Raw genomic sequence first — 26,814 nt, forward strand, 5'->3', positions numbered from 1 at the left:
GCGGGCGGTGCGACCAGGTGATCTCTCTGATACCACCACCCTACTCTTCTCTATCAGATTAGTCCGATTTAAAAGATCACCATCGTACGAGAGAGGTTCAGGGGATTAGTGCGCATGGTTTAACTGATGAAGGACTATCATATAATTAGTTCATGAAACCAACAAGCTACACTGAGCAGGGTGCAGGAATACAGCCGAGAACACGAACACACACCTCTTTACGGACAGTGATGCTTATTGCACCTTTAACTGCAGAGGAGCTGATGAACAACACGGAGCTGGTGCAGAGCTACCGTCAGCAGATCAACAACTCCATCAACCAGTTTCAACCTGCAGCTCTTCTGGAACATGTACAACAGGTTAGCATCCGCACCCTCACACACACACACACGTGCTAATCAAGCATAGCATTGATTTACATGAGTGACTGTAGGGATATGTTTAAAGTTTCACTGACCTGAGGCTTGTGTGTGTTTCCCAGCCGTAGAGATTTGGAGATGAACCGCAGTGGGACTGTGCTCAATGCCAAGACCCTGAGGTGAGTCTGTGTGTGTATAGGGTCGTGTGTGTGCAGTCGGGGTGTAGGTGCCTTGCTGTGGATTTTGAGGGAGGTGAGAGTGCTGAATGTTCGGTATTGGTCTGGAGGTGTCTGATTAATCCTGTGTCCTGTAGGTGCCCAGTGATGCTTGTTGTTGGGGATAATGCTCCAGCAGAGGAGGGTGTGGTGAGTCTCACGTTTTTTTAATATTACAAGGAGATTACACACGCTGCGTGTGCAGCTGGACATCTGCGTCCACAACAGGTTCATCTTCACTGACGCATAAGGGCTGAGTACGAACAGTTGGACACACAGAGCATTATTTATCACATCATGAACAGTGCTCGTCGCTGTTAAAGCGGTTCTGGGCGGCTCTCTGGTTTTCTCGTGTTCTGTTTTCTCTGTGGGGCGTTTGGCAGTGTGAGGGGATGTTTTGTCCTCATTCAGAAAAACGGAAGCAGGTCAGGCATGTCTCTGTCTTTCTCAGGGCCAGATGGCACAGGCTTCAGGCTCTCTCTCTCTCTCTGTCTCTCTCTCTCTCTGTCTCTCTCTCTCTCTCTCTCATCTCTCTCCTCTCTCCTCTCTCTCTCTCTCTTTCTCTCTCTCATCTCTCTCCTCTCTCATCTCTCTCCTCTCTCTCATCTCTCTCTCTCTCTCTCTCTCTCTCTCTCTTTCTCTCTCTCTCTGGGTTATGTGAGCTGTTTGCTCATGTCAGTGCCAGATTTTATTTTTCCACCGGAATAGTCCCGGGTCACTGCTCCATCACATCATATCAGACCAACAGCATGAGAGAGGGAACGAAACAGAGACAGAGACAGAGAGAGAGAGAGAGAGAGACAGAGAGAGAGAGAGAGAGAGAGAGAGAGATAGTGAGAGAGGGAGGGAACAAAACAAAGAGAGAGAGAGAGAGAGAGAGAGAGAGAAAGATAATGAGAGAGGGAGGGAACAAAACAGATAGAGAGAGAGAGAGAGAAAGAGAGAGAGAGAGAGATAGTGAGAGAGGGAGGGAACAAAACAGATAGAGGGGGGGGAACGAGGAGAGAGAGAGTCAGAGATAGTGAGAGAAAGAAAGAGACAGAGATAGTGAGAGAGAGAGAGGGAGAGAGGGAACGAGAGAGAGAAAGAGAGAGAGAGAGAGAGAGAGAGAGAGGCAGAGACAGAGATAGTGATAGAGAAGAGAGAGAGGGAGAGAGAGACAGAGAGAGAGAGACAGATAGTGAGAGATAGTGAGAGAGAGAGAGACAGAGAGAGAGAGAGAGAGACCGAGATAGTGAGAGAGAGACAGAGAGAGAGACGAGAGAGAGAGAGCCCTGGCAGCGAGATATATATCTGCCTGCACACATATATAAACACACCACACACACAAGTATACACACACACACACAATTGCCCTGTCTGTTACCATTCTCACCATTTCTACCATTTATTTTTATTATAATCTTATTTACTTATGTATTTATTTTTAATTTATTATTATTATTTATCTATTATATATATTTTTATATAACATTATTATTTATTTATTTATTTATTATTACATAAATTGTTTTGACTGGTTCTTTTTATTATTACAGTTCTATAAGATTGTTAATTATTATATTAATAATAACAGAAAAAATGGTTATATTCTTAATGTTCCATGTTATTGTATTAATGCTTTGGCAATACTATGTCTGAATATGGTCATTGCCAATAAAGCTTATTGAAATTGAAAATTGAAATTGAGAGCGAGGCACAGAAGGAATCAAAGGCAAGAAAAATAAAATATAGAGTGATAATATGGAGCATGACAATAGAGGAAGAAGGAAAGAGATGGAGAATATGACTAATCTGACTGGAGCCAGTTCTGAAACCCATTAAAACTGAGGCTAGTTCCTCTTTATGGGTTTCTAATCTCATTCAGTCTATTATTCAGTTCCTCAATGATACTGTTTTTCATTCTGAAATATACACGGCTCAATTTAAACAGCTGAGTGTTTTAGATTGAGCTGGATTTCTCTTTTCTGTCACAAACCACCACCTTTTAAACAATGGGTGTCTAAGAAAGCAGCCGCGGGTCTGAGAGGGGGAGGGGTTTTCTAGTAAAGTGTCTGTCAAAGGGAAGTGGATTCCTTCGTGAGGAAAAAAAGATTTTGGAGCAAATAATGTGTACTAAATTCTCTACTGATATTTATTTTAAATTTAAAATATGTAATTTAATAATATAATAGTCATATGTTACTTTTGCCACTCTTCTATTACCATTTAAATATTTGTAAATGTTTAGTGTTGTGTAAGTTATATATTTCTAATTTAAATTTTATGTGAAGGTTAATAAAACAGTGTGGGCCATTTTTGTGGCACATTAGTAAATGGGAGGGGGGAAACTTTTCAAGATGGGTGGTGACCATGGCGGCCATTTTGAAGTCAGCCATTTTGGATCCAACTTTTGTTTTTTCAATGGAAGAGGGTCATGTGACACATCAAACTTCTTGGAAATTTCACAAGAAAAACAATGGTGTGCTTGGTTTTAACGTAACTTTATTCTTTCATGAGTTATTTACAAGTTTCTGTCCACTTATAAAATGTGTTCAAAGTGCTGCCCATTGTGTTGATTGTCAATTGAAACCCTCTTCTCCCACTCTTCACACACTGATAGCAACACCGCAGGAGAAATGCTAGCACAGGCTTCCAGTGTCCGTAGTTACAGCTGCTTTTTTTTCAGGCTTCATTTTTATTAGTGACAGTGTTGACAATGAGTGTTTGTTTGTTTTTATAAGTGACTTTCATTATAATTTTATTAATAAGTTCTGCACATTTTAGTGGGCTTTTAGAGATCACTCAGGAAGTTTAGAGAAATCTTTTGATTGTGTTAGAAGAGTGGTGAATATAACATATGACTAGAACTCACCAGGGTTGGCAGGAGTGGAGTAGGTTTTGATAAAATAAGGTAGAAGAGAATGTAGGTGTTTCTTATAAAGTGGCCAGTGAGTGTACAGTCGGAAGTAAAAAGACTGAAATCTTGCCTTTACTCGTCTGTAATGCTGCAGGCGTCTGCAACTGCGCAATCACGGCTGGAGTGACTCATCGCTGCAGAACTGTAATATTTGGGTCAACACAGATATATGCACACACACACACACAACACACACACACACTAAACTGGAACACTTCTAACACGAATATGCACTCTGTCACAGACATGCAACCCCTCCAACTTCCCCCAATGGCCCCGACACTCTCTCTCTCTCTTCTCCTCTCTCTCTCTCTCTCTCTCTCTCTCTCTCTCTCTCTCTCTCTCTCTCTGTCTCTCTCTCTCTGTCTCTCTCTGTCTCTCTCTCTTCTCTACTTTCTCGGCAGTGCTGTCTCTCCCTCTCTCACCAACAAAACACTTCTATTTATAAATCATCACTTCCCCGGCAGTAACTACATGCGACTTTTTTTTCTGGGCTAAATAAATAATGCAACCCAGTTTCCTTACGTGATCTTTACTTTGAAGTTATAATCACTTTATGTAACTCTCTCTCTCTCATCTCTCTCTCTCTCTCTGTTTATTTTAGGTCGAGTGCAACTCCAAACTGGACCCCACCAACACCACTTTCCTCAAGGTGAGATAGCATCATCACACACTCGGGGAGAAAAACCTAAGAAAAACGAGCCACTTCTGTCAATTTTCTAATAATTTCAGTTTGCAACTCACTCCTTCACTCGTGGTTAGGAATTGCACCCAGTTTCTGCTGATTCCCACATCCTCACTCACATTTAGGATCTGAACCTCAAGGGGTTGCTGTTGTGCATAAATCAGTCGGTCAACAGCAATCATCTGAAATAAATCATTTCAATAATATTTCCAAAGTCAACCCTACTTTCCGAGCACCGTCAGGGGACGTGGTCCATACTGAATGTGGAACTAGCACTTGAGATGATCCAGAAATGGAGATTTTTACACAGTTCTAGTTTAACTTCTCTGTAATGTAGGCTCCGATAAATGTAGTATTTTATTAATATACTGTGTATTAACTAAAGTAATTGTTGCAGTTTGCTATAGGACTCTTGTAGGAATCTTGTGCCAATGCTGTAGTCATTTATTTTCCTCATGGGAATTCACACACAGTCCTCATCCGTCGATATTTACAAAGCCATTAGGTCTGTTGCGAATGGCCTTGATTCACTGTGTGTGTTCTGTTTCAGATGGCCGACTCCGGTGGACTGCTCAGATCACACAGGTCAGCATCCTGCTCGTTATTGATCCCAGATCGGGTTACGCTGCCTGTCACTTCTGGTCTGACTCACTGTGGGCTAAAACAAATTACTGACCCGGATCTGACCGTCCCAGTGGGATGCCGTTTCTCGTAAAAGTATCATCATCATCAAACTATCAGATTTAGACTGTAATTCCCCCTTACAGTAAATGTAGTGAATCTCTACGTTCATTCTTCTGTGAGATAATGTAGAAGGCAGAGGTGGGGAAGTGGGTAACTATTCGCATTTACACTAGAATATTTGCGCATTATTTTACACTTATTTACATTCATTCATTCATGGTCTGTAAGCGCTTATACAGTTCAGGGAATTCATGTTCCCCATCCAGTTCACAGCGGAAATCCCTGGGCGCAAGGTGGAACACACTCTGGAGGGGGCGCCAGTTCTTCACAGGGCGACACACACACACAATTCACTCACACACTCAGAACTTGAGTCGCCAATCCACCTACCAAGGTGTGTTTTTGGACCGTAGGAGGAAGCCAGAGCACCCGGAGGAAACCCACGCAGACACAGAGAGAACACACCACACTCCTCACAGACAGTCACCCGGAGGAAACCCACGCAGACACAGGGAGAACACACCACACTCCTCACAGACAGTCACCCGGAGGAAACCCACGCAGACACAGAGAGAACACACCACACTCCTCACAGACAGTCACCTGGAGGAAACCCACGCAGACACAGACAGAACACACCACACTCACTCACAGACAGTCACCCGGAGGAAACCCACGCAGACACAGGGAGAACACACCACACTCCTCACAGACAGTCACCCGAGGAAACCCACGGAGACACAGAGAGAACACACCACACTCCTTACAGACAGTCACCAGGAGGAAACCCACGCAGACACAGGGAGAACACACCACACTCCTCAGTCACCCGGAGCGGGACTGGAACCCACAACCTCCAGGTCCCTGAAGCTGTGTGACTATGACACTACCTGCAGCACAACCCTATTCTATTTACAGCAGCACTCATTTCCTCTGTGTATTCGTAAAACACAGGCAGTATATTAACCCCTAGTGGCCTCAATGTCTCAAAGATTCTGTACTAAACCAGTATTAAACAAAATGGCTGCCTCTATTTGGGGCAACCACTCTGGTAATCATTATTTAAGTAAATTTAATAATTTAAATCAACAATCAGTTTAATACATTTTGCTTGGGTTAGGGTTAGGATACATTTGTGTTTATTTTTCTGTTTTGTTGCTGAGTTCTGAGCTTCATTTTTGAGCAAAATACTCCAAAAAGACAGTAATAATGCCATAAACATTTTAGCTCCTGTGATTTTATTTGGTTGTTTGTTTTTAAAGTCATTTTTCTTTTTTTATATATATTTTGTTGGTATTTGTATACTCAAGATGACTTTTTAGGAAGGTACTTTTTAAATGTAACTGAATTCAGTCGTTATTTTACCCACATCTGCTTCAAAGTATGGAAGCCTATAGCTCACTTTAGCATTGTGCATTGTTTTGTCCAGTGTTAAAAATCATACAGAAAGCACAGAGCTATGTGTATTAGTGATTACTGAACAACTTGATCCAAGACTGAGGGGATTTAAATACATTATTAGCACAATGTTAATTCTGTATGAGTAACTTATTCCTTAGATCCATTAGCTTCGTAGCTCCTGCGCTAAACTGAAAAATTCCTGACACAAAACTTATCTTGGGATAAAGGGGAGACCTCACAAGGTCATTTTACTTAATATTCTATGCTTGAATTATACACAAATATGATGTACATTCTTTAGTTGAACGAAAGAAGATACAGTGGCTAGATTTGAATTTGTTTGTGTGTTTTACAGCCTGGAAAACTGACAGAGGCTTTTAAGTACTTCCTCCAGGGAATGGGCTACAGTAAGTATTAATAATTCATATTAATAATGAGTGTGTTTGTTAATGCATCAATCAAACCTAAGTAAAGGACATGCTGACACAGAATCACTGACTCATTATCACTATAATTACAGCACTGTCACTGAATCTGTAGAGCTTAATTACAGCTTGTCGTCGCTGTCCAAATACAAACATGCATCTCCAAATTATTCATTTTACAGGCACCAGGATATTCCTAATTCATCAGTAAATGTTCATACCATTTAAAGGACAGCAGCTGTGTTCATATAACGTAGAGCAAGTGTCAGAGAAGACTTACGTGTTTACGTTTGGACAGCGATGTTATTTAGAGTGGATTAAATCTGTGTCTGCTCTTTAACATATTCAGTGTAATCAGACTGATACAGGGTCTCGTACTGCTGTTTGTCTGAACACATGGTAATGTGAGTGTGTGTCTATGTGTTAATAGGGGTGCCTTTGTGAGATTGTGTGAATGATTGTGGATGTGTGTGTGTGTAAAACTAGAGAAAACCAAATGTCTTATACAGTGTGTAATCTTAGACATGCTATTATTATTATATTTACATATTTACATCATTACACCAGTTTATCTCAATGCAAATATATGATGATGTAGACGTGGGAGATGTAGATCCTGAACAGCGCCTCTTGGCTTCTGTGTCCTGTTTATTAATGTAATTGTAATCATAAAGAATATAGCCACAAGCGGCAATTCCTGGGGTCCAAGCTAGTATTCGCTGGTAGAAGAACACAGTGAAGCAGCCCAAGCAATTACTAGCTGCAGTGTCTTCTTTGCAAAGGACAGGAGACTGTTTTTTGTTGTCGGTAACAAGGGATTTCAGCTTTTATTCATTGCAAAAAAAAAAAATTAAATAAATAAATAACAGGGTGTTGCTGAATGTCCGTGTGTGTGTGTGTTGGAGTTTGTTGTAATCTTGCCCTTTGTGTTTGTGTGTGTGTGTTTCCTGTCCTCTCTCAGTTGCGTATATAAAGGATCGGAGGATGAGTGGGGGGGCCAGGTACTTCCTGTTTCCTGTCTGCCTCCGCCCTCCTCTGCCTCATCCATCTGAAGCCAGTCGACTTTTCTTTCCCTTTTTCTCTCTTGGGTCTTCATCCCTCCTTTCTCTTTTTCTTTCTTTCTGTTTTATTTTCTTTGTTTCTTCCTCCTGTTCTTCTGTATGATTTCTGTGGGTTCATCATGCGTTTGGTTTCGGCCAACGGTTTTTCCGCTCGAGGAAAAACAGGCCGCTCCTTCCTTCACTTCAGCCATTGAAAATTTCCCATCATTCTCTGTGCATGGCAGGCCATAGCAGCTCCGGCCAATCAGAGACAGAGGTGCTTATGGGTGAGGCTTGGCAGGCTGAAGTGCATGTGCATCCTAGACCAGAATACAGAAGCGTGAGGCTGCTCACACTTGTTTTTGACTGTGACATTGTGTAAGCAGATTTATAGAACAATGCAGACATTTTTTCATAGCAAATGATATGAGGCTGAAAACAGTTTACAGAACCTCATTCAACTGTTATCTCACTAGACAGGAATTGAGAAGTCTAGCCATTTACTTACAACAGCACACACCAGCGAGCAACATACTTTCAGTGATAAACTTATGAAGAGTAAAGTAGTCAGTCGTCTCGTTCAAAAGGAGAGTGTGACCAGAATGTTACTTGTTTTTTCTAATTATTAAAATACACATTAGTTTTTAACCCTTTTTTAAGTGAATACTTTTTCACAAATGCTGCTTGGACAGTGGTGTTATATATCAGGATGAAACTATACAAGTGTTTAAATAGTGATATAAAACTCAGATTAGGGAAAGAGAAGTGTTTGTGGAGAATGAATCCCAGAGTTAATCCCGGATGTGCATTAACCCTTGCATGAGGAGGTTTGCTGTGTGCTGGGAGATTTGAGTTGAGTCTTGCAGTTTGCAGTTCCATACCATTATTTGGATGATGAACCCTGGCCTGATTCAAACCCTGAAACAGACTGAGATTCAGGTTGCGCTGCTGTCAAAAATCTAGCATGTCATCCCAACCACCCTTCATAACAATCACATGAACACCGGCCTGTTACTGTTACTTATATCTCTGTCTCTCTCTCTCTCCCTCCTTCTCTCTCTCTCCCTCCTTCTCTCTCTGTCTCTCTCTCTCTCTCTCTCTCTCTCTCTCTCTCTCTCTCTCTCTCTCTCTCTTTTCTTTCTTGCTATATTTTTTCTCTTTCACCTTCTGTTTTCTCACTATTCTTCCCTTACTCTGTCCCTTCCCTCTTTCACTTTCCCCATTCTTTTTCTCTTTGGTTTCTACTTTCCTTCCTGCTCTCCTCTTTTTTCTCCCTTCTCTCATTTCCTTCTTCTATCTCTTCTTCCCTTACACTCTCTCTCCTCCTTTTCTGTCTTTTCTTCTCTACACTCCTCTTTGTCCTTTATCTCTGCTCCTCTGTGTGCCTTCTTTTATCTTTCCTTCTTTCTGTCTTTACTTCATTCTTATCCCTCCTCCTCTTCTTTCTCCCATTCTCTCTCTCTCTCTCTCTCTCTCTCTCTCTCTCTCTCTCTCTTTCTCAGTGCCCTCAGCCAGTATGACTCGCCTCGCTCGCTCTCGTACGGCGTCTCTGACCAGCGGCAGCTCCCTGGACGGCTCTCGCAACCGAGCGTGCACACACTCCGACAGCAACGAGGCCGTGGGCCAAGTCAGCCACACCATGGAGGTGTCCTGCTGAGCCTACACACACACACACACACACACACACACACACACATGCTGAGATGGAGGACATCGGACAAAAGACAGGACTAAGTCTGTGTTCACATTACAAGCACTCAATTCTGATTTATTTTTCCTTTGCTCAGATCTGATCATTAATTCTTAAGGTTTGTCTTTAGAGCATTGTTTAAAGTTTAAATTAACCTTGAGCTGAGTCTGGAAAACTAGGTCTAACTGTAGTGTGCACTACTCTACCTACAGTGTCATACATGTCAACTCAACTTGGCCTTGAAAGGACCTGCAAACACACTATTCCTCACTAAGTTAAAGTTGTTGCTGACCTCTGAAAATGATTATTAGTGAAGTCTGGTGATTCTGGTAGGAGCAGGTATGAAACAGACTTTAAGAAAATCAGCATTCAAAGTGTTAAAGATCATGTTGGGTTCACATTTTGGCAGAAAAATCCCACCTGTGCCTCATTTCCACACGAATTAAATACATTACATTAACACAGTTTTGTAGCAGAAATGTAGGGAATGTAATGAAGGACAACACTGTACTGGTGCGATGTTTGTTTAATCGTTTGGAAATGAACACATTTGAATCAGTGTTTTAAATTCACCTCTGCTCTATAATGTGAACGCAGCTTAAGTTTTGGGAGCAAAGAGGGTTTGATTCCTCTGAGACTCTTTCTTTATTCTGTCCACTGCCCTCTCTCTCTCTCTCTCTCTCTCTCTCTCTCTCTCTCTCTCTCTCTCTCTCGTTCTCTGGGTGTGTGTTGGTGTTTATTTCCTCTTCTCTATACTGTACTATGAATCACTGCTTGATTACCCCCATCCTCTTCATGCTTGTTTATGGGTTTCCCTGACTTTGTTACTAATTGTTTCTCTTTTGATCAGAGTGTCAGTATTTCTGTCCCCTCCCAATCCCCTTCCTCACCTCGCCTGCTGCCTCTGTCCTACGCCCTCAAAACCCACCCCCAGGACTACAACTCCCATCAGCCCCTGCTCTCGTAGCCCCTGTCCTATGACAGTCTCAACGGAGTGAATGGTGGTCTAGCAAGTGGGGATAGTGGGGAAAGGGTTTGGAAAAAGTGATGGAGGGAATAAGACAAAGGGAGGAAAGAAATTTACAATAGTAGTTATAGAGATAAGAAAGGAAGGGAGCGCAGCAGTTTGAGGAACATTGTGCAGCAGTGTACTGTATTCTGAAGCCATGAGCAAAAGGACTGTATGACTGAAAGGATTGTATGACTGGAAATGTACGAGAGAGACACTCTGAACCAATCAGGTGCTAACACAGCAGCTCTCAGCCAATCAGCAAAGCTTTTTTGCCTTTTTTGTCTTTTTTTTCTCTAACAATAACCACTACAGTTTAGTCCACCAACTGTACTGTGCACTACTCTACCACTGTTGACTTCATCACACTCTGGTACACTTATTATGTAGTGTGCACTACTTTCCATGTTACCTCTAGTATACAAAATATAATGTGCACTACTCTACCACAAACACTTAATGTAGTGTGCACTACTTTCCATGTTACCTCTAGTACACAAAACGGAATTTGCACTACTCTACCACAAACCATTACATCTAACTCTAGTACACTAACAGTAGTGCACACTACTCTGGATGTGACGACAAACATTGAAAACATTGAAAACTCTCATATTATAGCTAATATGTTCTACAAAACCAAAAACAAACTAATTACACTTACAAACAGTGTGCCCTAATTTTCTACCGACTACTAAGCTCAAGTACTCTAGTTGTAGTGCGCACTACTCTTGCATTAACTACCTCACTCAACTCTAACACACTAGTTATACAGTTCTGTTCTGTCCTACACGTCTTAGATTAGTCTGCTCTTTGTAGTGTGTACTCCCCCCCTCTCGCTGGAGTGGTTTTCGCCTGGGATCGGTTCAATACGGTCTCCATTCTGTAGACAATCACACTCTGAGCCAAACCAAACTGGAACCGCGAGCTGAGGCTGAACCAGAGAGGTCTTTAGGACATTAGCTACTGGAGCTGGTTCAAGGCCGGTTCCAAGCTTTCCATACAGCACCTAGCCCTGCAGGATGGGTATACCAAAACTAGCCTAATTCACCCACACACACACACACTCACACACAAGTATTCGAATATCCCAACGACCCTTAATTGATTGTAAACATCCTTGTGTTAAGTTGAACTAATTATTATTGTTATTATTATTATTACCGGTGTAGCACTATGTCATTTACTAGGGAGTCGAACCCTAGTCTTCTTCGTAAAGATAGCAGTGTTCCATTGTTACTGAAACCTGCATTTTAGTTCTGATTTGTACCTGCACTCGCCCACTTCCATTGAGCACTTGGAAGTGCGTAGCATCTACGTCACACAAGTGTCCACTTACAGTACAAGAAGCAGGTTTTTATGTCAGAACCCACTCGACAGTGGCAACAAACAGAAACATGAACCCGACTGATTTCTTTTGTTGATTTGCACATTTTTTTGCTACAGACTGTCCACACTGTCGTATTTAGAAAAGGAAAAGAATTCAGTTAATGATCACAAGAGCTGAACTTTTTTTATTACTTTTTTTTAGTTTTTTTAGGTAAATATTAGGTTTATAACCTAGCCATTGTGTAAAATATATACTCAGTGATTTTGACTTTTAAGCATTGTTTTTGACTTTTAAGCATTGTGAACATTTTAGTTTTTTTGCATTCAGCTTGTATTTATAAACTTATTTGTCTGAGGTTTCAGTGAAAATTGTGTCACATCGTAAGGCATTCTAGGGAAGTTCTGCTCCTGAAGTGGACATCAGTGTTGACTCTTAAAATGGCGTCAGGGATTCCACCGAGGGGAAATGGCGAGGGCAAGTTCAAACTGGAATTAAAACGCAGGGCAGGTACCAGATTTATCACCTTATATGTAAAAACAACAAAAACAAATTAAAGGAGAGGCGAATGTTTCCAAAATCTGTTCGGATTTTAGAGTTCATGTAAGGTTTGCTTGGCTTTAGTTCTCCTTCTGTTGTTTATGAAATCACACACATTCCTAGAATACACTACGAATACCATTACATCAACAAACATATGGTTATACAGCCTTTAATGCCTTTAACTTCACAGACTCATGACCAAAAGCTGACCCTATGTTCTGCATCCATGTGCACAAAGGCTGCGAGCTGATTGGCCAGACCTGTTGTCAGATTGTATTGAGGACGAGAGAAGAGTGTGTGAACGGTGTGTTTGAATCCCCGACTCATTCTCAAATATCTCTCTTCCGTCTCGCTGAATGTCACTTTCTCACAGCGTCATATGTACGCCGTGATGTAGGGGGCGTGTCCTGTGTGTATGTGTCTGTAAGGGGCGGGGCTTTCTGGAGTGTGCTGCTCCAAGCTCGGAATGTAGGGCAAACCCCAAACCCACCCCAAAAAAAATAAATTTAAAAATCCTGTCCCATAAAATTTCAAGGTGCCCCGGCCCTCACAGACACTGGCAGTCGCCCCCCAAAGGGCTAAATGACCCCTCCCTTCCTCCGAGCCATGGAGGAACCGCCTCAAACTGTGGCACCAAAGGGTGTGGACTGCTACCGTCTGCTGCTGTACGCTGTCCAAATAGAAGACGGATGGGGTAGATGGGCTGCAACTAATGATCTGTCGCTGGCACGAGAAGATCTCGTATTTGTGGTGGTCTGTTTGTGGTGACATATTCTCACTAAATAAAAAAAAAGGAGAGAAAGAATCTTTTCCCCAAGAGCACAACAGTGATTCTATAATAGATTATTCTACAATCTATTTTTTGAGGAATCATTATTTGGTCTCCTTTCACTTTGCCCCATTCCGTCTGTGCGACAAGCAGCTTCTTATTTTATGGTGCAATGAATCAACAGAAGCCATATCTCCCTCTACGCTTCCTGTAGTGTTTTGCAGTTTGTCAGAATGATGGCATCTGTCTAGAGTTTGTTTCTAAGTTAACCATGCCCCAAATGTTTCTTCAGTCATTGTCAGTCAACTTTAAATAACCTTAACAGAGTAATCGTTGCAGCCCAAACAGAAGGAATGTTTGTCTTTGTGGGTGAGGAATGTGAAAGTACAAAGAAATAAAGTGAGGAAAAAGTGTGAGCGAAGATAACACGGAGGGAAGAAAACTCCCCTTGAGAACAAGGTAACGAGGGTAAATGCAAAAGCCACAAATAGCTGGCAGGAGAAGAGAGCGTTCTCCCTCTTTTCCAAAGTGATTTGGGACACACAGTTTCTTTCCCTGCATTTGTTTGCATGCTCTGGGATAAGACAGTACAAACCTGTGGTTGTGTTTCGTTTTATTCCCCCGACTGTTTCTGACATTCCCAGTCGTCCGCTCGTGTCGAGAGATCAAAAGCATGCTCTCATGACCCTCCTGTTTAACACATCAAATCCTGGCCGTGATTATCAGGCGGCTGATCCAGGGGCAGTTTAGACCTGCAGGTTCAAAGCATGATGTAGCTTTAGGTCTGCGCCCTCTTGTGGTCAGTGTTAGAAGCAGTATCACTTGCCTGTAGCTTAGTAGACTTTATGAACAAATTTGTCTACATTGTTATCTAGCTTTAAAAATTGAATTACATGTTAATTATTTTTATAATAATAATAAAAAAACTAATTACTATGATAAAAATCAGTTCGTAGTATAATAGCTCATTGTTATTCACTATTAATTGTGTGATAGTTATTACACAGGCCATAGTGTCCCTCATTGTTTCTCTCCAAAATGTGTGTTATTGCCAAATGTTATTGGCCGCAAATCTAAAGCCACATCATCCCCACAAAGTCTGGCAGGACTATATCTGCAGAAGGATGAATATTTAAGGTAGATACGTCTGAATTTAAAGTGATTATGGTGGGACTGCCGTTGGATAAGCGCTGCTTACGGACCCTAATCGCCACTCCTGCCTGGAGGTCCTGAATGTATCTTGTCATTTGAAAGTGCTGTAGAGTTTATTGTCAGTGTGACTCCATCCAATCACTTCGACTCTCTTCGGGCTCAGGCCCCTCCCACCTGCCTTTCTCTTCTCCACCTTCACACCTCTTCACTCCTGCTGTAGATACTCGCTGTTTTTAGATAATAACAATAAAAAAAGGTCTCTACCACTACTAGCCTTGTGTTGTGGAAGTATACAGTATCAGTTCACACTCCCTTCCCCAGCACCTTCATTGATGTCCTCTTTTTATATTATGATAGAGCTCTTAATTTACCACCATGGTATTAATTCCTGCGATAATTTCATGGATACTATTGATACTATTATTGTTAATATTATGAATATTATTACTACTATGATTAGCCATCGTTTTTGTAATGAGCAATAAGTTACTATGTTTTGAGAAAATGCTAAACTGTGTGGGCGGAGCTCTTCCGCTGCAGGCTTAAACATGTCTGCAAAGATAGGACTGATTCTTTTCTGCTTTGTCATGAAAAACAAACAAAAAAAGGATTCATGTAAAATGTAAATCTATATAGAAGCCATCACTGTCTGTGTACTGATCATGTAATACAATAAAAAGGATGTGAAAAGAAAGATTCCTGTCGTTCTGCTTGTGTAAGTGGTGTATTTACACTTTATTTACTTCCAAATTGGACATTCATAGCTATAGACATTCCACACACTCACGCCTGTGGTCAATGCAACACTGTGTGAGGAAGCTGGAGCACCCAGAGGAAACCCGTACAGACACTGACACTAACCCTAGTGTTGGCACGATACCAAAATTATGACCTTCGATACGATACCTGCTTAAATATCTCGATACCAATACTGAAACGATACCATGGGTCTAACCATGTCGACGTGAGACGTGTTTACTGCTTTAATAAAGCTGAATGCCTCAATCATTTGTGTGATTTCAGTTTAGGAAAAGGAATAAATTCAACATAAAAAGAAGTCTTTAGCAGCACTTTATGTACACTCACAGCTCTGTCAGATCTGTGTGTGCTGCTGTGTGGACCGACCGTGCTGCTCCGTCTCTGCAGCAGAGAGCAGTGTCTCCGGGAGCAGAGAATCCGCAGAGAGAGAGCCGTCTCCCCGCTCATGGTCAGTCCTGGTGTTCTAACGAGTCGTGCTACCGGCGTTTTCTCCTCTATAAAAACGTTTGTACAGAACATCTCTGTTGCTAGCTTTTTTTTTTAAATAACTCTTCAGAAGGTTGGAAAGTGGCTAAAACTAGTGACATAATGTGAATAATTTGTATAAGACACTAAATAATTTATAGTAGTCACAGTAAAATGCTAGGGTTGCAGAAAAATCCATGGTAGATATTAAATAATTCATAGTAACTACTAAATCATTTACAGAACTCAGTCAATTAACGACTGAAAACTTGAATTTAAAGAAGCTAAAGATCCATTTTGTTATTAACATTGTATCAAATTTCCTGTTATATTTAATAAATTACCTTTGGTTTAGAAATCTACTATGTTTGCTACTTCATAGAAAACCTTTATGTGGTTTATGAGACACAGGAAACCTGCTGATGAATCATAAATGACTAATACACCAGCTCCATAATCACAGCAAAACCATTCGCATCAACATTAGATTTATTTTAGTAATCAAGTGTTGAACACATGAATATTCAGCTTCCAGAGACAAACACCTTACAACTCTACCAGGGAAACTGTGAATGACACAGACATGACTTTAAAAAACACAACGACTCAAGATTCCAAACATACAGAGAAGCAAAAGTTTAAAGGAGCAATCCGTCATCTTCTTCAATATATTTTAAATATTGAGAAACTTCACTGAGTTGTAACAGGGAGCCTTTGTTGATGCTACTCCGTGACTCAACACTGCACTGTGTAACTTTTGGAGGAGGGTAGGAAACCACCACTGCTTGCTCCCTCCCTCTCGATTTCAGGACAGTCCTCTAAAAGTGAATTATACCCTGTAACTGTAGGGGGAGGAGCCCAGGAGCAAATCTTACCCAGTGTTACTTTACTTTTTGTTGGTAAAAATGACAGACTGTTCCTTTAAACATGTTCACTCAAAAGCTCATTCAAGCATAAAGGGTGTCACTAAAGATGACATTGTACGAGAGGATGTAGGCGTCACTGTACATATACAGCATTCGGTCTTGAGGGTTGTAATTCAGTGATTGGACATTGGGCTGCATCTTCTTGAGGTGGATCCTGAGGTCGTAGTGCTCTATGCCTGTCTGAGTGTCGAACGAATAGAAGATCTCCTCTGTCTCTTTGTTGAGGAAGCGGGTAGCATAGAGAACGCCACACACCATGAAGGTGTTGGTGACCGTTCGCTTGTGGAGGGACGTCTTCCAGTTTCTGCCCAGAACCGGAGGGGTCCTGGTGAGCACCTCACTGATAATGATGTTACCGAAGTTTTCGGGGGAGGTGTAGATGACCCAAACCCCCGACTCGTCTGTGGCGAAGTCAAGGTCAGTATAAGTGTAGGCTAAATCCAGGTAAGCGAAGGGGAACTTGTTGTTGATTCCTGTGTTCGGAGGAAGAGCCACGTTAGAGACCGTGTAATCACTCATGTTGAAGCGGCAGACATACGGAGTATTGTAGCAGCCGTAGTAGAGCGCACCACCGTACATGACCACATTGGGCCCTTGGATGGTGTTGGTGGTGGGGTTGGATGAAGAAATGGATGCGTCTGTGGCCCCTACTCCCACCATCATGGTACTCCAGCTGTTGTACTGACGAACATAATTGGCAAAAACATTGCTGCTGGTGAGGGCCACCAGCCAGTACATGCCCTCCTTCCCGGGAGCAGGTTTGGGGTCTTTGCCCCAGGCCCCGTAAGGGTAGGAGGTGCCGTACTGTGTGAGGGAGTAGGTTCTTGGCCCAGACACGTTGAGTAGCAGCCCTTGTGGACAGTGTCCTACAGAAACAGAAAAGATAGGTCTTTAAGTGAGATAAATAAGTTGGATGCACAGATTTTTATAAATATATATCTACTAATGCCACCCAGCACCTAGCACTATATATTTACCAAAACAGTTAAAGAAACACTAAGTAGCATTTTTTACGCTAAAATTATATCTTCAAAATCATTGTTATACACCATTGACCTGAAATTGGAAGAATAGAGCCTCTGTGGTAGAACTTGTGGAGGAAGGTAGGAAATCACCTCCCCCTCCTCTTTCCTCTTTATTTCAGTGTGAATTACACTCTGCAACTGTAGGTGGAGCCCAGGAGGAAAAATACCAAATCATACCTAGTGTTCCTTTAAATGAACCATGCAGATCCCGTAAACACATTTGAACACAGCTGTGAGAGTTGGATGGCTTGCAGCCAGTGTATTACATGCTCGGTACTGTGTGTTGTTTTGTTTTGGTTCCTGGTTGTGTTTCCACATGTTCCCCTCATCATGTGATCATCCTGCATCCGAGGTCCTAGTGTCATGTGTCTTGATTGGTTTCTAGGTGTGTCTTGTCTACTGTGTCTTTTCATATCCCATGCTTCATTTGTGTTTGTCCTGAGCGTTGAGTTCAGTTGTACTGAGTTATATTTTTTTTTACTGAGTCTCTTTAAACCTTGAGTACACTTTTGTCTTCATTCCTCTTGTATTTATCTGTAGTTTCCCTGGTGATGAGTCTTTGTCTTAGCTCTGAATCAGTATTTTCGGTTGTTCTTTATCTTCGGTCTCTGGTTGTGTTCAGATATTTGTGCCTGTTGTGTTTAGACTCTTTAATCTCAGGTGTGGTTCTTATGAGTTTGTCTTTGTCTCTGTTTGATGTTTAACTCTTTGTTTACCCTCTTTCTTTTCTAGGTTATAGTTTTAGGTCTTTATTTGTCTGGAATCTTATTGTCTTGGCTTTTCATTGCCTTTAGTGGGTTTTTTATCCAGTGTTTTGTGTTTATCTAGTTTTACTCTTTGCTTGAGTGTTTATAACTCATGTGTTTAAATATCCAAAGAACAATGTGTATCTGCAAAATTGTAACTTTTTAAGAGAGAGATAGAGAGACTGTGTGAGACTGTGGATTTGAGCCTGAACTCAGCCCAGATGGATTTCTACCTGATCTCAATGGAAAGCAATTTTCTGATAGCGATACATGATTATTTTTCAAGTAAAGGCAAGATTTATTTTTGTATTCATCCGGAAATTGAAAAGTTACTGGCTAGTTCTAACAAATGTATAGACATTAACTGAGATTACATAGAAAATTAAAACAATAAATAACTCCTTATGTATTTTACTTCATACTTATAACTATAACTGATTGAACTCTCTTGTAGATTACAGTTCACAAGCTTATGACACACAATCCCTTTTCTAAACCAAACTAGTTTTTCCAAAAGAGACATCACAGATGCGCGTTTTGATCTGTTGAGGCTGCGATGTTACTGTGGTGTTGCTGCAGGTGTGAAAGCAGCGTGTACCTGGTAAAGCTGTGGGTGGCCCCGCGGTGGCCTGCAGTTTGTTCTGGCACCGATCCAAGTCTCTCTTCATTCGCTGGTTCTCTCGCTGCTTCTTCACCACCTGCATGTAGTCAAAGTCCTCCAGGTTCTGCATGTCCTCCAGCATGCCCTGTAACTGTAGTCCACATTAACACGTTACGATCAGCTGTTATTCAAACACATCACCCCAAAACGTGCAAATCACCCTCACTGTCTGTTCTCTCAGCTCCACTGACCCTACAGGAGCACTGTGTAGTTCTGCAGTTACAGACTGAAGTCTATCTGTGGCTCTGCCAACTTTGTTAACCCACTTTTACCCTGTTATAATAATAATAATAATACATTTTTATTTGAAAGCGCCTTTCAAGTGACCCAAGGACACTGTACAATAGATAATAAAAATAAAAAAATAAAAATAAAAATAAAAAGTTAAAAAAAAAGTCAAGAAAAGGTAAATGCACATACAAACATAAAATGACCATAGAGACATATACATAGTGTCATCCATATGCTAGTTTAAAAAGATGAGTTTTGAGTCTGGTTTTAAAAACATCTAAAGATGAACAAGCTCACAGTTCGTCAGGAAGACTATTCCACAGCTTTGGACCCGCAACACAAAATGCTCTATTTCCAATGGTGCTTAGCTTAAAATGTGGGACCTCAAGCAAATGGAGGCTTGAGGACCAAAGAGTACGCACTGGAGAGTATGGTTTCAGTAGACTACTTAGGTAAGAAGGGGCAAGGTCATGCAAAGATTTTAACACCAACACAAGCAATTTGTACTGTATTCGGTACTTCACTGGATGCCAATGAAGACGACTTAGGACTGGAGTAATATGCTCCCAAGATATTGTATGGATCAGCACCCTAGCAGCAGAATTCTGCACATACTGCAACCTGCTCAAAGCCCGAGCAGGGAGGCCACACAACAGAGCATTGCAGTAGTCAAGTCTGGAAGTAACAAATGCATGGACTATGGTCTCGGCAGCAGTGAAAGAGAGAAAAGGGCGAATCCTAGAGATATTTTTAAGATGGTAGAAGGCTGTCCTACATGTGTTGTTAATATGTGAGTCAAACGATAATGTAGAGTCAAAAATTACTCCGAGATTTCTCACTAGTGTTGAGGTAGACACAACAAAACCAGGGATACAAACAGTAGTGTCACTAAGCTTCCTGACTGTTGCAGGAGAAGCAATTATGATGGCTTCAGATTTTTTATTATTTAAGCTCAGGAAGTTCTCGATCATCCAAGCCCTCACATCAGTTAAGCATTTCAGCAAGGCACTAGGTGGCAAGCTGTGGGAAGGTTTTGTACAAATATATATCTGGACATCATCAGTAAAACAGTGAAACTACAGCCCATGATGTCTAATGATGTCACCAAGAGGAAGGATGTACAAAATAAAAAGCAGGGGCCCGAGAACAGAGCCCTGGGGACACCATGTGACAAGGAGCATGTGTCAGATCGAAAACTTCCCATTGAAACAAACTGCTGCCTACCAGAAAGATACGATTGAAACCAAGCTAATGCAGTACCAGTTACGCCAAACATATTCTTGAGCCGAGTTAGTAAAAGGCTATGACACACTGTATCAAAGGCTGCAGTAAGGTCCAACAGTACAAGAAGACTCAGCAGTCCTTGGTCAGCTGACATCAGCAAGTCATTGACAACCCTAACGAGCAGTTTCAGTGCTGTGATTCCTCCTAAATCCTGATTGGAAGACCTCAAACAGATCACATGATTGAATATGTTCTGTTAACTGAGCAGCTACTGTTCGCTCCAACAGTTTAGCAAGGAAAAAGAGATTAGAGATGGGCCTGTAATTTGCGAGGTTCTCAGGATCTAAGCCAGGCTTCTTGAGAACTGGAGTAATAGCTGCCAGTTTCAAAGAAGCTGGGACCATTCCTGAACTAAGTGAAGCATTGATAATTTCGGTGATAAGAGGACAGATAAATGGAGAACAAGCTTTCACCTGCTGTGTAGGAAAAGGGTCTAATTGAAATGAAGTTGCCCTTGAGAAATTAATAATCTGTGAAACAAGCTGTTGGTTTACAGTATTGAAGGTGGAAAAATAGCTGCTGCTGCTGAACTGAGGAGATAGTTGTGTAATGTTTAGCCTGGTTGCAGTGGGCTGAAACTGTGAGTAAATTGTATGTATTTTATGATTGAAAAAGTCCATGAACCGAGAGCAGAGTTCAGCTGAAGGAACCATAGGAAGGAAGGAAACTTTTCACAGGGCTCAATAGCTTATTATCAGTAGAAAAGAGAGCTCTAGTGTTACTGTGGGCACCAAGAATAACATCAGAATAATAGAGTGTTTTAGCTTCCTGTAGTTTTTTCTTATAAAACAGGACCTGATCACTGTAAGCAAGGGCATGCACAGTCAGGCCAGTTCTGTTTGAGAGTCGTTCAAGCTGACGACCAGCAGCTTTCAGCTTGCGCAGCTCATCAGTGTACCAGGGAGCAGGCTGTGAAAATGTAACCAAGCATGTTCTTAGAGGTGCCAGGTGGTTTAAAATATGTGACAATGTTTCGTCATAGTGGGTCACTAGCAAATCAGGATCTAAGCAATCAGGTACCGGGCTCTGACTGAGCATCTCCATAACAGCAGGAGGACTGATATTTTTAACGCTCCGGAATGTTCTTCAATGGTCAGGACCCCCATGGTGTTAAAGGGGCTAAAAAGCAGACGGACCAATGGATTTAATGGATGTGTATTTACCCAATGTGTTCTGAAATGTATAGAGACCTCTCATAAGTTGTGAAGAAACTGTGAGCATTGTGGACATGCTCTGTTAGAATCGCCATAGACAAGTATTAAATAAAATGGGATGCTCCAGAGCAGCTGCACATGAACCTATGATTACTAAGCTCAGTGCCAAATGTGGACTTGAGGGGTGTTGGTCTGTGAAGCAGTGAAGCAGTGCTCTCTGGAGTCCAGGGATGAGTTGGAGCAGCTTTAGTGACCCAAAATTAATCGTCCATCACCAGTATCTCTTCTGTAGGCATCAAATATTCACAGAAATGTTGGCCATAGTGCACTTTTGTATGACTGGGTGAGAGGCAGGGTTTGGGAAGTGTGTGTCAGGGCAGAATGCCAACTTTGGCCTCTGTTCAGCTGTGTTAGTGTGTGTTGTACCTCGGCGATGGTCTTTTCACTGAGCCTCTGGTTTGAGTGCAGAGTCTCGTTGAGTTTGAGCATGAGCTGCAGAACCTCAGCTAGCTCCAGCTCGATGATTCTCAGAGAAATGGCTCCATACAGTTTTCCATCATCCTCTCTCTCCAACACAGACACACTCTCCTCCAGCTGCTTCAGCCTGCTCTGCAGACCCAACATCAGCCCGCTCGCCTCCTTCATCTGAGAGAAACACATCCACTTTAAAACATCATCATAAGTCTAATCTAATCATAAAACAGTGTGTACCTTACAGAAAGGGTTAACTGTAAACATCAAAAATAATATCATAAAGGTTTCTAATTGATGAGCTGTTAAATATAAAAACGCAATCCGACCATCTGTTCATATAAAGGTATAAATAAAGCACCTCTTTGGGGGTGATGTTCCCGTTGCACTGGGAGGCCGCTCTGTTGATGTTGTCCAGTTTAGAGAAGGGGAACGGACTCACCAAATTCTTCAGCTCACACACACACGGAGTCCCGCTCACACTCTGCACACATTCAGAAGAGCAGATAACGTTAAATGTAATTACAGCGAGAGTATTTCTTTCAGAATACTTTCAGAGTATTCATTAGCACATATAAAGAGTGTATGATGTATAATGTCACCTTACAACACACACTGTATGTGTTTATCAGCAGTTAATGACATTGTGTGTACAGTGAACAGCGCGGTCATCTCTTACCTGAAAGACAGAGGTCAGAAACACAGTGGTCACACAAACAGAAAAGAGCAGAGACATCATGGTTGATTCTGGAAGCTAAACGGAGGGATGCTGAAGCTCCTCGACTTCACAGAAGTTCAGGCAAACAGAGGAGATGAGGAGAGGATTTAAATTCAAGAAGCTCCTTCAAAGCCTCCTCCCACCTCCTCCAAAAACCAGAGGTTGGTCAGAAACTGAGAAGGGTGAGGGGGGGAGAAAGCTGTGTGAATGAGGGAAGTGTGAGATACGGCTGCACGTTTTGATATTCACTGTGGTGTAGACTCACCGCAGAGTTACTCAACTTCACTGGAATTTTGAACCGTTTTGTGATACTCACTCTTCCTCTTTCTGCACAATTCGCAGGTCGACTTCTTCCTTTCGTTGACCGTGAGATTGTATTTTTGCTGTGCTTTGCAGTTGCCGTTGTTCTTTATCAGTATTGTTATCTTCCAGAAGTTCATCAAGGGTTACTTACACCAAAAGTCAGATTATGAACATGTTCATCCATACATGAGAAGACTGAGGACCTCTCATGGATAAAGGTAGTCGCACTGATCACTGGATGCACAGGTGAAGACCTGAGTGACTGTGACAAGGCCTAGATTGTAAAGTCCCAATGATTTGGCCCTACACAGTAAGGTTTCTACATGACACCCTCTACTTTCTGACATGCACCCTTCCATTTCCCAGAAATACAGCCCCACAACATGATAATGGGGTAGCACGGTGGTGCAGCAGGTAGGAGTCGCAGTCACACAGCTCCAGGGACCTCGAGGTTTTGGGTTCAAGTCCCGCTCCGGGTGATTGTCTGTGAGGAGTGTGATGTGTTCTCCATGTGTTTGTGTGGGTTTCCTCTGGGTGACTGTCTGTGAGGAGTGTGGTGTGTTCTCTTTGTGTCTGTGTGGGTTTCCTCTGGGTGACTGTCTGTGAGGAGTGTGGTGTGTTCTCCCTGCGTCTGTGTGGGTTTCCTCCGGGTGAAAGTCTGTGAGGAGTCTTGTGTGTTCTCCCTGTGTCTGTGTGGGTTTCCTCCGGGTGAAAGTCTGTGAGGAGTGTGGTGTGTTCTCCCTGTGTCCGTGTGGGTTTCCTCCAGGTGAAAGTCTGTGAGGAGTCTGGTGTGTTCTCCCTGTGTTCGCGTGGGTTTCCTCCGGGTGACTGCCTGTGAGGAGTGTAGTGTGTTCTCTCTGTGTCTGTGTGGGTTTCCTCCGGGTGACTGTCTGTGAGGGGTGTGGTGTGTTCTCCCTGTGTCTGCGTGGGTTTCCTCTGGGTGATTGTCTGTGAGGAGTGTTCTCTCTGTGTCTGCGTGGGTTTCCTCCGGGTGATTGTCTGTGAGGGGTGTGGTGTGTTCTCCCTGTGTTTGCATGGGTTTCCTCCGGGTGACTGTCTGTGAGGAGTGTGGTGTGTTCTCCCTGTGTCTGTGTGGGTTTCCTCCGGGTGATTGTCTGTGAGGGGTGTGGTGTGTTCTCCCTGTGTTTGCATGGGTTTCCTCCGGGTGACTGTCTGCGAGGAGTGTGGTGTGTTCTCTCTGTGTCTGCGTGGGTTTCCTCCGGGTGACTGTCTGCGAGGTTTGTGGTGTGTTCTCTCTGTGTCTGCGTGGGTTTCCTCCGAGTGACTGTCTGTGAGGAGTGTGGTGTGTTCTCCCGTGTCTGCGTGGGTTTCCTCCGGGTGATTGTCTGTGAGGGGTGTGGTGTGTTCTCTCTGTGTTTGCATGGGTTTCCTCCGGGTGACTGTCTGTGAGGAGTGTGGTGTGTTCTCCCTGTGTCTGCTTGTGTTTCCTCCGGGTGATAGTCTGCGAGGAGTGTGGTGTGTTCTCTCTGTGTCTGCTTGTGTTTCCTCCGGGTGATAGTCTGCGAGGAGTGTGGTGTGTTCTCTCTGTGTCTGCGTGGGTTTCCTCCGGGTGACTGTTTGCGAGGAGTGTGGTGTGTTCTCTCTGTGTCTGCGTGGGTTTCCTCCGGGTGACTGTCTGCGAAGTGTGTAGTGTGTTCTCTCTGTGTCTGCGTGGGTTTCCTCTGGGTGACTGTCTGTGAGGAGTGTGGTGTGTTCTCCTTGTGTTTGCGTGGGTTTCCTCCAGGTGATTGTCTGTGGGGAATTGGTGTGTTCTTTCTGTGTCTGTGTGGGTTTCCTCCGGGTGCTCCGGTTTCCTCCCAAGGTCCTTGGTCCAAAAACAGACGTTGGTGGACTGGCAACTCAAAAGTGCCCTTAGGTGTGAATGTGTGAGTGTGTGTCACCCAGTGAAGGTCTGGAATGCTCTCCAGGGTGTGTTCCCGCCATGTGCCCAATGATTGTAGGTAGGCTCTGGACCCACCGCAACCCTGAACTGGATAAGGATTACAGATTATGAATGAATGTATGAACATGATACTGCCACCCCAATGCTGCACATAAGAGTTTGTGTTGTTTGGATTAAAGACCTCACTATTTTTGCTCAATGTAATGCGCATTACAGGCAAGAAGAAAAATGTTTATTTCATGTGACCAAAAGTCAACTCCTCCAAAAGGTGAGGTCTTTCTCCTGGTGGTCCTCTGCAAATTTTAGTCTGGATTTTTATATCAGCCTTCAAATCTTCTTTCAGGTTATGGCAGTGTAGCACTCCCTTTATGGTGGATGTAGACACTGGTACTCGATGCCTTCAAAACTTTGCCTTGGGTTTCATTAGAACTTTTCAGACGAGACTTTTCTCAGCTGTGAGACATTATTTGCACCTCCTTCTGGAACAAAGCAATGTTTTTGTCGCCCCAGATTTTTTTAGATTTGCACATAACTGACTGTAGACTTGATTGTGGTACCTTTAGTTTGGAAATTGCTTCTACTGAGGAACTAGATCTCACTGGAAAAACCCTTGACTGTACGAATTGAAATGAAATGAAATGGTGGATATCATGTTTTAGCCTCTGAAATGTTGATATAGTGAATTAAAGCTGAAATAAATCTGTAATCAGTTTAAAAAATACAAACTAGACTCGCTGCCTCAGTAAAAGTGATGTGGAACGTGGAAAGTGTTTAGTCTCAAACCTCTACCTCAGCTGTAAATGTAAATATCATTTCATTTAAATTTGAAAAAGTTCCAGTTTACTGACTAATGGCAGTCAGTTCTCAGAAAACACACGTTTATAAACTTAAATAAACAGCAGAAACTCTTCAGTAAAATAACAGCAATTTAGTTCTTTTCTTTTTTGGTATCATTTTAAATTGTTTTAATCTTTTAATCATTTTACTATTTTTATGTATTTCCTTTTACTGCAATATTTTAATTGTTTTATTGGACTTTCATGATCGTTATTCTGGCTTTTAATTCAACTGCTTCTTCTGTAAATCACTTTGAATTGCTTTTGTATGAAAGGTGCTCTATTAATAAACTTGCCTTTGCCAATAAAAGGATACTGTAACAGAAGTGGGCAGAAGTGTGTGATGCCCTGCGATGGACTGGTGCCCGGTCCACAGTGGGTCCACTGCCTCGTGCCCAATGATTCCAGGTTGGAAAGTGGTTGAAGATGACTGACACGATTAAAAATGGTGTTTCTACAAGGGTTCTTTAGTAAAGAGAATGGTTCTCTATAGAACTCTGAACATCTGATGAATCTTTTGCATGAGTAGAGTTCTTTGCATCATGAAGGGGTTCCTCTGATAGAAGGAGAATGTGCTTTAGATGGTAGTGTATATCACATTTTAGAAAAGGGTTCTATACAGCATTAAAAATGGTTCTTCAGTTGTTACAAGCACATTCCCCATTAATCTGGAAAAACATTTCAAGAACCGTTTACTCATTCAAAACGTTCCTCAGATGTTTAAGGTTCTATACCGCACCATTTTCTTTACTTAAGAGCCCTTTAAGTAGCTATGACGTATGAATTATTGTTCTGAGATGATCATCATTAGCTGTTTTCTTGTAACCAGTTTAATGTTTCTGTTTGTCAATGTAAGTCCAAGTATTACATACTGCCATTTAACCAAAGTAAACTTACACAACATGCCATCACTTTAGACCTGGTATTTCTTTGTAATTCTAGATACTGGACATCAAGGGATTCACTTTTGTTTGGTCTTACACCTGCAAACTCACTCTCTCATGTAATACCACCCTGCTCTTAGCTGGAACTGAACCTCGAGTTTATAATCCAGCCTGGTGAGCACACTGCACACCTTTAGCTCATGAGAGTGAGAGAGTGCAGCTAAATAACAACCAGCGTAGTTCATCTGAG

General features: G+C 42.3%; 1 protein-coding gene and 1 pseudogene across 1 annotated transcript; one reads left to right on the forward strand and one right to left on the reverse strand.

The window, feature by feature from the left end:
• The first annotated feature begins 230 nt into the window (after window positions 1-230).
• On the forward strand, window positions 231-14,882 carry LOC136673335 (protein NDRG4-B-like; annotated as a pseudogene).
• Window positions 14,883-15,935: 1,053 nt separating this feature from the next.
• On the reverse strand, window positions 15,936-22,721 carry LOC136674061 (olfactomedin-4-like). Its single transcript, XM_066649917.1, has 5 exons — window positions 22,600-22,721; window positions 22,282-22,404; window positions 21,876-22,094; window positions 18,718-18,871; window positions 15,936-17,214 (listed from the first exon to the last, which is right to left on the reverse strand). Exons 1-5 carry the CDS (start codon window positions 22,657-22,659, stop codon window positions 16,370-16,372), a joined length of 1,401 nt encoding a protein of 466 aa, XP_066506014.1. The 5' UTR covers window positions 22,660-22,721; the 3' UTR covers window positions 15,936-16,369.
• Window positions 22,722-26,814: the final 4,093 nt, after the last annotated feature.

This window comes from Hoplias malabaricus, chromosome 17 (assembly GCF_029633855.1).
Source record: "Hoplias malabaricus isolate fHopMal1 chromosome 17, fHopMal1.hap1, whole genome shotgun sequence".
Lineage (NCBI taxonomy): Eukaryota > Metazoa > Chordata > Actinopteri > Characiformes > Erythrinidae > Hoplias > Hoplias malabaricus.